Below are 15895 nucleotides of genomic sequence, written 5' to 3'. Positions count from 1 at the left end.
TCTGTCTCTAAAAAAAAAAACCATGGATAACATGGGTTATTAAAAATTTCTATTTGAATATGTCACAAATATAAATTCATAAGCCAACAAATCATAACTTAGGTTTCTATTATTTTTTGTCCCACTAAAATGACAGAAAGACATTCCTTCTCCTTTGAGCATAGTCCTAATTCATCCTGCCTTTTAAAAAAATTGCCGAATGAAGCATGTAATGTGTATTTAGGCCAAATAAATACGTAGCTGTTTAATCACTCTTCATATCGTAAAAGGAACGCAAATGAAATTTAATTTTGATGGTCCAATCTAGTACTAAAAGCCTGAACTACAGGCTGATGGCACCATCTCTTATTGCTTCCTGTCTGGGGCTCAGCCACATTCATTCACATTAAAAAAACTGGATTTAAAAAAAAAATGGATTTTTCCTAATTTCCTCTTTCTGTCCCATGCTGGCCAAGGATTCAATCCATGGCATTTAGCTAAAGAATCTAAAATTTCCACACAAAGATTTTACATACTCCTTCCTATGAAGACAGAGATTCCACATACAACTTTCCACGAGCTTCATTATTGATCTCAGAGATGGACAAACAAAATAAGAAGCTCAGAGTTTGGGACTAAACTTTCCTTAGGCACTTCCTTACAGTAATTATAGAAACAGAATGTTTAAGGTCAAGATAGCCAGCCCTATACCTGCCCCCTAAAATAAGAAAGGTTCACTAGAAAACAAGGAATCTTTTTCTTCCTCAAGCAAGGGCTTCATGAACTTCATAATACAACTGATTAGCCCTTTGGAACTTATTAAAAATGTCTTCTGTCACCAGGGCTCTCCCCAGACCTTTGAGGGGCCATTCAACATTACTTTGGTGAAGAGAGTCCCAGCCAAGAAAATGGATGCGTTACTCTGCAGCCATCTCCATCCTGGGCATGTGCTGAGAGCCTAGAGTACTGTCCCTCCATCCCCTTCCCAAGGCCTGAGAACAGAACAGGCTTTCCCTCAGGAGCTGCTCTCAGTGACCAGAGGCTCTGGGGGAGTAAAACACTATGTGGGGAGGCTGCCTGGGGAGGGTCCTCAGGGCAGCCTGGGAGTCAGCATCTCCTCTGGGGGAAGACAGGTAGCTTTAGAAGTAGGTGCCTAAGAATCAGCATTTTCTAGAACTCAAGCTGAGGTAGGGAGAATAAACCTCCCAATTTTTACACAAAGGAGTACAATCTGAAAGCATTCTAGGTGTAGACTGGAAAAACTAATCAGTTTTTTCTTTTATAAGACATTTCCAGGAGGCACCTGTGGCTCAAGGAGTAGGGCACTGGTCCCATATGCCGGAGGTGGCGAGTTCAAACCCAGCCCTGGCCAAAAACCAAAAAAATAAATAAATAAAAAAATAAAGACATTTCCGCTCTATTGAGATAAGTAAAAAAAAAATAAAGCAATGTGAACGGCCTGCCTGGAATAGAGCAGGCTATCAGCAGTGTTAGCTGAATCTGAACTTGGTGCTTCTATGCACAGCCTTGTACTGAAGCTCATCCTGACCCCAGCAAGCCATCCCAGCACCGCACTGTCATCGGAGACCAGGTTACACAGATGGTGGCTGCAAGGCTCCTGCATCACTTCTGGACTCAGAACTCAGCTATGAAAAAGGACTATAGACATGTGGGTTTTTAAAAGGATATCTTGAAACCTAAAGACCATATATGTATTTGATTTCAGATTCTTGAGTTAAAAGATTCCATTCACCCACCCAACTGTTGAGGTGCAAATTCAGTAATATTCCTCACTATCTAAAAAAGAAAAAAAAAAGAGAGAATAGTATCAACTGGCATATCTTTTTTTTCTAAACATATTTGAAACTAATGTATCTAGAAATAAAGATAGTCATATTTTGTAAGTTTTAGAAACAAACCAGTTCAGGTAGAAACTTTAGTCTTATACAAAACAAGTAAGTAGTCAGGCCACAGTATTCTTAGAAATCAAAGCAACTAGAATAGATTAATTTACTCTTCTTAGGCATTTGTGTCTTTAAGTCTGGGAACCCCACGGTACCTCCTATAAGAGGGAAACCGTGGTCTTTCTCTGCAGATTTCCAAGCCCAGGCCTTTCTTTCCATCATGGGCCCCATAAGCTATTTTGTGCAGAAATGATCTATCAATGAACAGGACATTCTCTCTCAAAGCTGCGTTTTACAATCTAGTGTCTTACATGCTGTGTACAGTGAGTGTTTGTGGGAGAGGGAGTGTACACATCTGGATGCTCGGAGGTTCCACCACAAGGCTGGGCATGTGAGAAGCTTTTCCAAGTACAGGGTGCCGTGGGTGCCCTCCTGTGTGGGGGTTACCATGGACCTTACAATCATGTTACTTGCTGACAGACAGATGGCTGAGAGTTCCCTCTCCTGGAAGCCCCCTGTGCCAGCTAGTCTGAAAGACTTTTCTACCTTAAAAACAGTGACAAAAAGGACACAGTAGTTTGAAAAAAGGATTGGTTTTCCCCCTGCTTTTTGGTTTTTAATCATGATATTTAACTTACATTGCATTTCAACTACTATTAAAGGATATTCACTCATATTGCATTTCAACTATTATTAAAGAAGTCTCAGCAACTTTTAGACTTATCAAAGTGAATCATGGTCAAGTAAGGTTGACAAACATTGCTTTACAAATTCCACACTGTAAAGCTACTCTAAAACAAAGTTTAGATAGAAAAAGAATTGCACAGGTGCACACAACACTGAACACGTGTTAGGACGCTGAAGGAACACCTGTGACATCAGGCCCTCCTCAGTCCCATCCTTCAGGGATGCTTCCCTGTCTCTTCCATAGATAGGGCACACACTTTAGGGAGACTGGATACTTCCTGATTCCTGGGAGACTGGGGATATTGGCTTTGTAGCTTATCTAAACTCAAGAATAATATTTACTGTAAAATACGGCAAGTGTTTGATACGTCTTCTTGAAGGTGTCAAACCTTGGTAGATTATCTTCTGTGTTAGGATCAAATGAAGTAAAAGAGATCATTTGTAGTTGTTTCCCTACGTGACTGGACAGACTGGCATCCCTGGAGCAGATGGAAGCTTTTACTTACGCTGGGGCGGCTGGGAGTCAAAGGGCATCATCATTTTTGGTCTCATTCCTCGCCTTCCAGCCAGCGTAGACATGCTGTCCTCTGATTCATACCCTAGATATCAGATATGGAGGTCAGTTACAGGCATGTACCCTAGGCCACTGAGTAGCCACCATAGTAAAACATTTCTAATGGGGGATTTGGAATTCACAAACAACATAATGGGGACAAAGCACTTCTGTAGGAAGTGAGAGAGAGAGTAAGACGGATGCAGGAGTCCCTGCTGCGAACCAGCGTGGACGACACAAGCTGCCCACCACACTGTAGTGCAATGTCTCGGAATATCCAGACCCAGAGCACCTGAACACCACAGTGACGGGTGTAGGCAGCTGCAGGGAGAGAAGGAAATGGGGGCTGGCTTCCTCGAATACTAGAGTATTACACTGCTAAAGCCCGAGATTCTAGAAGGTTGTGTCATATGGGAACAGAACGTCTCCTCCATAACAAACTACCTACTCTTCATCTAATGCTGACAAAATCCTAGAACACATTTCTTTAAACCTGATCTTGTATAGGAATCACCAAATCAAAGTAACTGCAGAAAATGGACAATGATTTATATGAGAACAGTCTCCTAACACTTGGAGGAACACCCGGACTTGAAATGTACCTCTGTATGAGTTTCGCCTTTGATGGATGTTGCTGTCCATGGAATTGTCAACTGGGGTGATATCTTGAGAGTTGCGAGGAATGGGAGTATCGGTCATGATGGGGTTTGGATCTGGAGACTTATCAATTGGTTTCAGCTCCAGTCTCTCATGATGAATCCAGAGATCTGGGGGTTTGACATCTTTGGAATTGCCTTTGTACTTGTGAGAGCCATTCACGGACTTGCAGGCTGCTCGTTTCCTAGGCACAAAATTAATAGGAGCTTCTTAAAAAGTAACTTCTTTGAACATACTTGTCAAAAGGCTTGAGTGATTAAAACTGCCTTTCTTTCTTTCTCCTTTTTTTTTTTAGAGACAGAGTCTCACTTTATTACCCTCGGTAGAGTGCCATGGCGTCACACAGCTCACAGCAACCTCCAATTCCTGGGCTTAGGCGAGTCTCTTGCCTCAGCTTTCTAAGTAGCTGGGACTACAGGTGCCCGCCACGACGCCTGGCTATTTTTTGTTGCAGTTTGGCCGGGGCTGGGTTTCAAACCACCACCCTCAGTATATGGGGCCAGCGCCCTACCCACTGAGCCACAGGTGCCGCCCTAAAACTTCTTTCTAAGAGATGTTTCAAACAATGGCAAAAACTGAAAAAATAAAAAAACAAAAAACAAAATAACCATTCCTACCCTACCCCCACGCTCTCAAAAAAACCAATGGAGGCCAAAAGTTTGCTTTTGGAAAGAGTAAATGTATCTCCACTCTGTCCATACTATTTAGAGGTACTCACCATACTTAAATATTGCCTTGTGATCACTTTTTTGAGTGTTAAGAAATTAAGATAGCTTTTTTATTTTCTTTTTAAGAGTCAGGGTCTTGCTCTGTTGCCCAGGCTGGAGTGCAGCGGAGTGATCAAACCTACCGCAGTCTTCAACTCCTGGGCTTAAGAGATCCTTCCACTCCAGCCTTTCTGAGTGGCTAGGCCTATAGGCGTGTGCTAGAACACTTGGCTAAATTTTTAATTTTTTGTAGATAATGAGATCGTGATATGTTATCCAGGCTGGTCTCACATTCTTGGCCCATTTTAAAATCAAATAATCCCTAAAGAAGTTTCCTCTACAAATTTCTAATCCGTAGGGAAACAACGTTAGGTAGAAACGTAACAATGGAGCAGAGGGAGAGCCTCCAGCTTCTGAAGAGGAAGGAAGCTTTATGGGCAGGCGAGTGGGGCCTGCCACTCAGTAGGCAGCGTCTGCCTCTCTGTGTGTTAGCCTCTCCACTCACTCCCCCCTTCAATAAGCACGTACTAGGTACTGAGCAGATGCCAGACCCTGTGCTAAGACTGCTGTTACCTCAGAAGTTCTAGCCAAGTAACAGAGACACATATGGAACCATTATTTTAAAATGCTCTGAGCTTAAAGAAATGCCAAGTGTTACAGAGACCTCTCAACAGATAAATCTAAGCTGGACAGGAAGAACCTGGAAGAAGAAGTGACATTTAAGCTGAGACCTAAAGGGGACAGAAAGCACATTCCAGATGGTGCAATCCACTTATGTCAAATCCTGAAGCAGAGGACAACAGCCTTGAGGTATGTGAGAGGGATTTTAAGAAATCCTGAGTGGTGGTGGTAGGGCCACCACCATGCAGAAGATGCTATGAAATAAAGCTGGGAAAGTAGTAGGGGCCAGATCAGAGGGGGTCTTAGAGCAGCACCAAGAGTTTGAATTTCCCTCCATGACTAAGGAGAAACCATTGCATGATTTTAAGCAGGAGAGTAAGGAGATCAACTCTGAGTTAAAGCATGACACCAGCCATGGTGTGAAGAACAGATCTGTGGGCTGTGGGGCAGAGGAGACCACAGGATGCTACTGCTATCTAGTAGGACTGACAGTGGCCTGGGACAGTGGGAGTGAGGAAAGAGGCGGATTTGAAAGTTCTTTAGGAGGCAGCTATGACAGGACTTGGGGAATAAATGGAGGTAGAGTGGGGTGGGGGTAAAGAAGAAAGAGGGGTAAAGGCTGAGGTCACAGTTTCTGGTTGGAGTGAAGCAGGTTTGTCTGATAAGCTCATGAATTTTGATTTGGACATGCTGAGTTTGAAGCCCTCTGAGACAGGAGAAGAAATGCAGAAGAGGCCACTGGGTGTGCAAGAGAAAGGTCTGGGCTGGAGAAAGAAGCCTGGGAGTGGCTGGAACGAAGATGAAGGTGTGGAGCAGAGGGGGTCACCTGGGGAGAGCGCAGAGGACGAGAGCCCAGGCCCAGGCCCTCGGAAACGGATCTGATGGCTGGGTCGGCAGAGGGCTAAGGAGGAGGATGCTCTGTCACGCAGGGCAAGAGAAGAGGATGTTTCTGGAGGGAAGGAAAAGGTGAGCGTGTTAAATGTTGCTGGGAGACCATGTAAGACGAGGACTGAAAATATCCTCTGGCTTCAGCAATATGGAGGTCATCGGTGACCTCGGCGAAAGCAATTGTGGTGACATGTGAGCGGCAGAATCAAGAACAGAAAGGACTGAAGCAAGTATAAAAACACATTCAAGAATTTTGTGGTGAAGGAAAAGGCAGAGGTTTGTACTTAGCTGATGATAACCCAGGCCCACATAGTAGAGGGAGGGCTGCATTTGTAATTATTTCTTATGATGGAAGAACTTGTTTGAGCACATGTAAGTACTGAAGGGACAGAGCCAACAGCCAGTAAGAGTGGGGTGAGAGCCAGCACAGGGTCTCAGGAAGATGGCAGACACGGGATCCAGGGAGCCAGTGGGAGAACTGGCTTCAGACAGGAGCAAGTACCCTTAGGAAGGAGAAGGACACGGGTATGACCAGCGTAGGTGTCAGCCTTGACAGCGGTGTGCTGAGGCGTCTTCATCTGACAGCTTCTACTTTCTCCGCAAAGGAGCCCTAGTCAGCTGGGAGTGAGGGGCTCTCAGGAAAGTGCTAAGAACCACTGAGGGGTCATGGCAGGGATTGTCAACTGGTGTGCGGCAAAAAATTTAAAGATCATTAATTAAATTATTTTTGAGGGAAATTCAAAGCACAGTAAATATATTCTTTTTTTACTCTTTTTTTTTTTTTTGACAGAAAGAAGTCTCGCTTTGTTACCCTGGGTACAGTGCCATGGCGTCACAGCTCACAGCAACCTCCAACTCTTGGGCTTAAGTGATTCTCTTGCCTCAGCCTCTGATGTACCTGGGACTACAGGCGCGTGCCACAACGCCTGGCTAGTTTTTCTATTTTTAGTAGAGATGGTGTCTTGCTTTGCTCAGGCTGGTCCCGAACAAACTCCTGAGCCCAGGTGATCTACCTGCCTCAGCCTCCAGAGTGCTAGGATTACAGGTGTGAGCAACCGTGCCCGGCCTTTACTCTTTTTTTGGACTGAATAATTTAAGTGTGCCATGGAAGTTTAACCACAGGTTCAAGTGTGCTATGAAATAAAAAAGGTTGAAAAACACTGGGTTAGAGTCTCTAAATGCTCTGTCAACTTTGAAACAGCTGCCACCTAAACGAAAGGGACCTCAGGTATTAAAGAGGAAGAAAAGTAATAAGAAAAGCTCACTCACCTTTTTCAGTGGTTAATGGAACACTTGCAAAGCAGTCACTAGGGGAGTGGGAGGGCAAAGCCCTGTGAAGATTTGATACAATCATTTTAAAGAAAGGAACCCAAACCTGTAGGACTTGCTAGTTCAAATATAGAGTGCAAAGCCTATTACCAACTCATTTTCTTGCTCTCCATCTGAATGAGTACCTTATTTTTTTACATTTACTTTGAATTTTAAATCCTCCAATGCAACTTTGTCATTTTGATTTTTAGACTCTTGTAAATAAAGAACTCAAAGATTTCTAAAACTAGATGTACAACCAAGTTCATAACAATAGGTAAGTATGAAATATCAAATAAAAAAGCTTGAAGAAAAGCTTTAGAGTAGAAGGAATGCAGTCTTTGGGGCTTTGAATGGTTTTCCATTATTAGGAGTAGACAGGGAGGGCTGAGAGGAGTGGTCAGAGGCCCATAAAAGGAGCTCCCATGCTCTCAGGAAAGTCATGTGGTGCAAGCGACCCAAAGCTACTTCATTTGCACAAAAGAGATTTAAAATATCGTGTAACCTACAGAAAATGAGTTAAGTCATTACCGGAAGCACTTACAAGGTAGCTTGTACCTGCCCTGTACACTGAAAACACACGTTTGTCACTATTAAATGCCTCCTTGCCTTGGGCAGACCAAGTTTGAACGGATAATCACAAAGATGCGAACTTCTCTTTCCCTTTTATGGAGCAACATCCTCTTCTTAAGATTATTCAGGATACGGCAACTAAAGTCATTTTATTACCATATTGTGTTTTTGTTATTAGGGGTTAACTCAAGAATCTCCTTTTTTCTATTTGTCCTTCTGGCCAGATGCATGAGTTGAATGTGACCTAGGGCCAAGGAGCGTCTCAAGTTCAGAAGTACCTCTTAATAACTGCTGTACTACTGAAGTCCCTTGCTATCTGCTTAAGGGGCTTGAGCAAGCCTCAAATCCAGAGGAATTCTGGGCTATTTGATCTCTCTGTGAAAGTGATAAAGATCTTATCAAAGATCTTTCCTGTTCACTAGAGCAATCCCTGCTCCCTCCACCTATACTTGGTAGCACTCCTTTCAAAATATTTTTAAACTGAGACCTAGAATAAGACGCCTGTGGTCTCCGTCCACCTTGATGGGCACTCGTGCCATGGCTCTGCCTTAAGAGCCCACAGACTCCTGCACGTCTGGCTTACTCTGTGAACATATATAGACAGTGCTCCAAAGAGGTAACCAGTAATGCTGGGTGGCTTCCACTCTCCTCTCTATATCTGTTCTCTATGTGGCTCTGTAACTCTGATCTGGGTTTGGACAAGTTTTTCCTGCCCCTTTCCACCAGGCGAGAGGTGGCAATGGCTACGTGCCTCTAGTGTCTACCACATTCCTGACAGGAAGCCCTTGCCTACTGCTTCAGATCCCTGAAAACAGCTCTCTCTTATTGCCGTGTCAGGCCTAAGGGTAAAAGTGACTTATCACTGCTCCTAGCCTTTGAGCATCCCTGCCTACTTTCCTCCAACCCCGCCTATGACTTTGTAAACAGTCCCTTCTGGAAGCTTTTTACGTGTGCCACCTCTTTCCCGCTAGGATGCTAACTGATACACATTTGTAAGAGGAACCGCTTCCCATTTTCTTTTAAAATATTTAACAGTGCTTTTCATGTATTTTTTGTCTTAACTCAGTGTACCACTCCAAATACCAAAGTCACATGAAGCAAAAGAAGATACCAAAAATCTATGAGCTGCATTTGGGGTCCTTACTTTTTTTGGTGAGAAGTGGTACGCCGGGTGCAAAGCACAGCAATGATCACGACCACCACGATGGTGATGACGCCAACAGAAACAATGATGACCAACAGCATGTTACTGTCCAGGGGAGACGTGGGGCTGCCATGAGGGCTATTGCTGCCTGAAGAGGGGAAAACAGTGCATCTGTTAGTGTTGAGAATTTTGAAAATGCATATGATTGGGCTGTAGAACCATTTCAAGATGGTTCATGTGAACTTCTTTCCAACACCATCACGGTGCCTTGTATAAAGTTCTGTGTGCACATATCGCCCTTCCCTGGATCATGAGGGTCTGCAGAATGGAGTCTGCCCTTGACTCTGCTCAGCACAGAGCCCTGCGGGAAGACGGTGTTCAATAAATGCTTCTCGAATTGCAGCAGAGTCAAGAGCTTTCAAAGATTCAGAAACACTTGGACAAACAAAAGGTCTTGCCCTTCTGGTGTCTTATGTGATATAGAAATTCACCTTGTAAAACACCATCTGTAAATCATTTAGTTTTCTGGCTTTCAAAACTAAAATGTACGTTCATACAAGTCGAAAGTTTTTCATAGCAGACAGATGTCTAAGATCACAAAAAATTGCTTAAAAAAAAATATCCCTGTTATCACAATACTCTACTTACGCAGAGTTGATTCTCTTGACTTCAGGTAAAATGAAGGTGAGTACACACACATTCCTCTGATGAACACTTAGTGAGTGGTTGCTATGTGCTGTGCCCGTCGAAAGGTGAGTAGCAAAGATGTGAGTGTGGGGGTGGGGCTGGGGCAAACAACAACCGAGTAAGAAATTAGTAGTTAAAAATGAGTGTTACGAAATAAACTAACGGAGGGCTCTGATACTGGGTGACTGGGTGGCTAATTTAGATTGAATGGGTAGAAAAAGCTTCTCTGGGGAGATGGCATTTGATCTGAGACTGGAATGACAGGAAGATCCCCATCATGTAAGGAGTTGAGGGAGGAACAAGCCAGAGGTAGGGGACAGCCCAGGGAAGGATGTTCAGCAGAAACAGCCCTTCTCTAGGAAGGGAAGGCAGGCAGTGTTAGTTAAGTACGAGAGATGCAGGTTAGAAGGAAAGAAATGGGGAAAAAAAGAGATGAGGCTGGAGGGGTATACAAAGGCCAGACCATTCAGATCTTCTTCTTCTACTGTCATCACTTCTCCACTGTTTAAAGGATGAGGTCCAGGCTTTTTATCGAGGCCTCTTGTAATCTAGCTCTAAGTCCTGCTGTCTCCCATTTCTCAAAACATTTCTTTGTTTCCTACCTCATCATTTCAGTTACACATGCTCATATTATAAAACTCACCACACAGCTCTAACTGACCACCATTGATATCTGCGCGTGCTCGTGCGTTCTCTCTCTCTCTGGTCTTTGTGACAATCAGAGCTGTACAATATGTACCGCCAAGCAATGAGTCTTTAGTCTTTAGTCATTAGAAGTAATTAAGACGAGGCGTCCTACCAGTGTGGGACATTGTGGAAGAAATTCCTACCAAGAAGATATAGCCTGTGAGCCTGTGAATCTGTGTTTTTAAAAAAATCTCCTGAAGTGTTTCTCATACATAAGCCGGCTTATAAATTTATAATCTAATCCAAACTTACACTCATTGTGAGACTGCCTTCCACAAACACTGGATTAGCTGACCCTCCAATTTGGATTCCATGATTTTATAGGTTACATCTGAGCCTAGTGCTAAATCTGGGGCTGATTTAGAAGGGCTTAAGAGCTTATTCTACTACATTTGGTTCAATCATTTTTATCCTACATTTATGAGAATAGGTAAGCAGACAGATAACTTAAACTGTACATACTGACCTTCATTTTTGTATTTGGGAAGGACTATGGTACCAGGGCCAATAAAACTGACACTATTACTCATGTTAGAGTAGGGCTTTACAGAATGCTGTTATTAACAGCAGTGCTGAACCACATCCGGGTCAGGCACTTTGTGGGGAAGGTACTGCCAAGCAGAGGCTGGGAGCTGAGGCGTGGGAGATGGGCGGAGGTGGTGGTTCTTCCCTGCATTCAACAATGGCAGATTCTCTTCCACCTGTTTGACCTTTGGCAGCAAGAGTAAGCTGCCAAAGAACTCTCCTTTATGCCTCTCCTGGACTACTACAGAAGCTTCCTAACCCTTCTTCTCTGACCTCAAACTCAGCCTCCAACTCAGCTTGGCTGTAATAGAGAGGAAAAATGGAGAATCGACAAATGCAAGTCATAGTGTGCCAGCAGTGTCAGATGCTTGACATGTATTATCTACAGGGTGAGGCTCAAATTTCTCCGCATTGGTATTTAAGCTTTTGACAGGCTGGTTCTAACTCACCTTTTCAACTCACTTTACTCTGTCTCTAGGTGAAGCCACCCCGGCAGAGGCTGGGCTGTTTTACGTTGCTATGCTTCTATACTTGCCTCCTGGACTGTCTAGCCCCTTCCTTGACATTGGCAGTCTTCTGTGCAGCCTTTAAGGCCTAGATTAGACACCACATCCTGTATGAAGCTTTCTTTTCTCTATCAGGCAGTTTGTTACTTGTGCCTCTTACTGCCATAGCCTGTCACATACAGCCTGAACCTTTAAAAATATGCATGTATGAATGAATACATAAATGAAAAAAAAGACAAAGGATTACTTTTCTAACAGCCTTAAATATTACATTGTAGACAAACACATATGTTACATAAACGTGACATATATACAGAGAAAGAGAAACTTGTTAACAAAGACCTAGAACTCAGAGCACAAAAATCCCCTGAAGGTTGCAAGCTTGTCTGGTTCTTGCAAGATTAGGCAGATTTCACTGAAGTCTGGGCAGTGCCATTTTTTAAAAAAACTTTTAATAGACAGCTAGAGATGAACAGATCACTGTATTCTCACAATTAGACTATGAGATACTAAAGGACAGGCCTTTCTCTACCATCTGTGGAGACAAGAATCATTTCTAATCAATACTTGGGTGAACATTTTGCCACTCTGAATTCTCGCATCTAGCATAGGACCCCCTTGCTTTTTAAGCTGTGTGTGATAGTGGAAAAAGCACAATCAGAAGTCAGAAGTCCTGATCTTGGTCCCAGAAGTGCCACAATTAGTGAGTGGCCCCAGTAATATTATTTTTCCACTGAGGTTCTTATGTAGTCGTTGGGAATAATCATCTCTATCCTCCCTGCATCACAGTATTGGCACCAGGTCTTGGGAAAGCTAGGAGAGTAGGAAGAATTTTCTAGAATTCCCAAACTAAAAGCACTGCAGTAAGTATTAGTATTAGAGTTTCTGAAGTATTTCTTTGGCTTGTTCTGGGTGATGGCTAATCCCTCCAGAGGGTTTTTACAAGAAAAAAATTCTTTCCTTTTTCTTTGAGAAAGGGTCTTGCTCTGTTGCCCAGGATACAGTGGGTGATGCCATCATAGCTCACAGTAACCTCAAACTCATGGGCTCCAGTGATCCTCTTGCCTCAGCCTCCTGAGTTGCTGGGACTATACGTGTGAACTACTGACACCTGACTTCTGAAAGCAAAAATCAAACTCTTTTCTGGAGGCATTAGGCAACAGAAAGAACCATTTGTTTAGGAAATTAATCTTAAGTTGGATATGTGGGGAAACCATTTTAATTATGGGCCCTATAACGAACAAGCTTGTAGTAATTCAGGAAACATTTTCCAGAAAACACCTGAAGTTTGATCTAGTAAGTAAAATAATAGGTTAACATTCTACAAACCCACCACACACAAGCTACAAAAGACATTTTACGATTTTAAGGAAAACTTCTATAGTAAGGGCTTTACCACTCATTGGAGGTTTGTAGTCAGGTCCTAGGTCTGGTAGCCGGCTTCCTTTTCCTGCTGACCCCGAGGCTGAAGAAGAAGAAATAATGTCAATAACAGCCCAATACACTGGTGTCATAGTCCACTGCATAGCTAGGGAGTGTCTTCCACAAAAAAAGCATCTTTAGTCTATTCTGTCCATGACAAATGAAGTAGCACATCAATCACAGGAAACTATAATCTATGTGTGCAAAGCGAACTAAGGCATAGCTTTCTATGCAATGAGGCATCTGAAAGGCTGACATCCTTGTTCCACAGCTGTGACCAGACTGTCACTCTATTGTTCAGAAGGTGGGAAACACACCCATTTCTTTAGCCCAGGAAACAGTTTCCAAAGGACTGCCCAGAGGATGATGGCAATGAGCTTCTTTAGGAAAAGGAACCAAGGGGCTAATGAGGTTAATGCCTACATTAAAGAACTGGACTCTTTTCAGGGATCCTGCTGTGTTAGTTTGGCCTAGCAGGTGTCATTATTGCTTGGATTCTTTTCTCAAATTATAAAGTTGCCCTACCAAATATAAAGTAACCCCTAGGGCGGTGCCTGTGGTTCAAGGAGTAGGGCACTGGCCCCATATACTGGACGTGGCAGGTTCAATCCCAGCCCCGGCCAAAAACTGTAAAAAAAAAAAAAAAAAAAAAAAAAAGTCACCCCTAGCAGGAGCAGGAAGGCAAACAGAAGTTCACATTGGGTTCTCAGTTCCTGCTCAGTCACCTAAACATCCAAAGAGAAAAATCAGTCTTCCCTGTATTTGCTCATGAAAGACAAGTCTCCTAAGCCTTCACCATGGAACATATTAAGTGGGGCTGCTGGCCTCAGGCTTGGGACTGCTCTGGAAGCAGGTCTGAGAAAGCTCAAGTATCTGTTTTTTCAAAACTCTTTATCTTGGTCTTGAACTTTGGTCTTCATATTTATAGAAAAAGCTGCTTGGGTAAAGCAAATACAAGGAGTCCTTTCCCAATAATGCAAAGATATCAATCCAAGGTTTGTACCAGAAAGCAGTGCTATACCTCTCCTGAAAAGAGGTATAAGGAATAGTAAAGGAAGAGGTTCTCTTTGTAGTTAATTAGCACAGGGCTTAATATACTATCCACACCTGAATCCTGGCTCTATCTATATAACTGTTTGACTCTGGTTATTTTTCATTTTGGGCCAGTTTCCTCATTGTAAGACAGGGATAATGATAGAATCTACTTCACAAAGCTGTCGCTGAGGATTAAACAGCAATTTAATAATACCATAAAATATTTTGAGGACTATCTGATGCCCAGTAAGTATTCAATAAATATTAACCACTGCTTTTACAAGCATAATAAATCTTCAGGGAAGAATATCCTCTTTCCCTTTAGAGGAAAGGGAAAGTAGAGAGCATGAAGCTTCAGAAAACACTTATAAATGAGAGTTATTTCTACAAATAAACCTTGACTAGAAATGCATAAACTAGATGTGCTTCTGCAAAACATTACTGCTAATGTCAAGTGTTTCTATAAATTATTAAACTTTGAGGAAATGCAAGAAAATAAAATCTGAAGTTTTCTGTATGTAGTTCACTTAACCGAATAAAGTTAGAGATTAAAACAATGTTTGCTGTTTTCAGGACCTGAACTCTGCCTCCCAAAGAGAGTAACAGAAATACTTAGATATCTAAAAGAGCATATTCTAGAATTTACTCACAACCCTGTCCCCTCTGCCATAATCCACACTTCTCACTTTACCCCTCACATACACTATCTGTCAAGACTGCTGCCATTTTTCATATGCTTTTTGCAAAGTCTATCTGCTGGGGATGCTTAGCACTTGTTAGGCTCTGCACAAGTGCACTGAACTGTCGGGTAGGCGACATCTAAGCCAGACTGTCCAGAGCATCATACTGTGTAAATAACTGAAGCGATACTTTGCCAAGTGACTGGTTGGTTTTTATTCCTATATGTCCCAACATTTTTCTTTTAAATTTAAACTATGAAAAAGAAATTTCAAGGATGACTCTAGCACCAAAAACACCAACAGGTAAATAATTTTAAATATCAGAGGTATGGTGCAGCTAAGAATTGTACTCTGGCTATCAAATAAAGCATGAAAACAATAAGCATATTTCTTTCTGTGCATATATGTTATGGTATTTTTATGTTCTCACACTTTCACACACATAAGAAACTATGTTTACAGTTTCTCCAGTGTACTCACTGAATGCAAAAACATTTCCGAAGTGTTTTGAAAAACCAGGTACCTCAGATTCTGATTTTTCCTTGCCATTAACCCAAGATCTAAGACCTTGTACTTCCAATAACTACTCTTAAGCCATGAGAACAATTATTAAATATACTTTTATGTTCTTTCTCAGTATGGAAAACAGACAGCATGTTAGCTGATTCCCCAGAGATGAAAATCACAACCCCCAGCTACCCCTCCCCCAGTGGCCGTTACAGTGAAGACTGCTGACAGGTGATTTCAAGAATGGTGACATAGAGGCCCATGCTTCCCTAGTTGCCATTTTAAATAGTTTCTATCCTCTTTTTAAACGATCAGATATATTTAAGGAATGATGGAAAAATATTTCTGAATTAAACTTATGGCAAAAGAATAAATAAAGCACCAATTTGGTCACAGACAATTTACATGATTTAGTAGGGCACATTTGTAGGTTCTTTGTTGGAAGAGGAAAATAGGATATTCACTGAATTTGACTGCAACTTTTCATTTAGAGACACTTAATAAAATTCTAGGTGCTATGAATATGAAAAATAGGTATGTTTGGTCTTATGATTCAAAGGCCTACTGTTACAGAACTTCAGTATCTTAGAACAAAGGACAATCTCAGCTACAACTTAGGACTCGGCTTCCCTCTGCCTGTTTAGCTCCTAAGTCAATCTCCCAGCTTTTCAGATACCACGAGTGCTACACACATGGACTCAACTCCACTTTGGCCAATAAACACGTGGGTTTTTACACATGGCACTAATTTTCAGGGAAGAAAAAAAGAAACAAAACCAAAAAACTAATAATAGGGCACAAAGGAGAGGAAAGGAAAGAGAGGCC

General features: G+C 42.4%; 1 protein-coding gene across 8 annotated transcripts in view; it reads right to left on the bottom strand.

Moving 5' to 3' along the window:
* The window catches only part of NEO1 (neogenin 1), a 266637-nt gene that overhangs the window by 10871 nt on the left and 239871 nt on the right, over window positions 1-15895 (bottom strand). For all 8 annotated transcript variants that reach the window (XM_053594083.1, XM_053594089.1, XM_053594084.1 and 5 more), the window contains 4 exons: window positions 12823-12891; window positions 9022-9169; window positions 3726-3964; window positions 3077-3169 (listed from right to left, as the gene is read on the bottom strand). In XM_053594083.1, coding sequence (XP_053450058.1) covers window positions 3077-3169; window positions 3726-3964; window positions 9022-9169; window positions 12823-12891 — 549 coding nt within the window. The remainder of the gene's footprint in view (window positions 1-3076; window positions 3170-3725; window positions 3965-9021; window positions 9170-12822; window positions 12892-15895) is intronic.

This window comes from Nycticebus coucang, chromosome 6 (assembly GCF_027406575.1).
Source record: "Nycticebus coucang isolate mNycCou1 chromosome 6, mNycCou1.pri, whole genome shotgun sequence".
NCBI lineage: Eukaryota > Metazoa > Chordata > Mammalia > Primates > Lorisidae > Nycticebus > Nycticebus coucang.
Note: the sequence above shows the minus strand (reverse complement) of the source record. Positions and strands in the feature narration are given on the sequence as shown.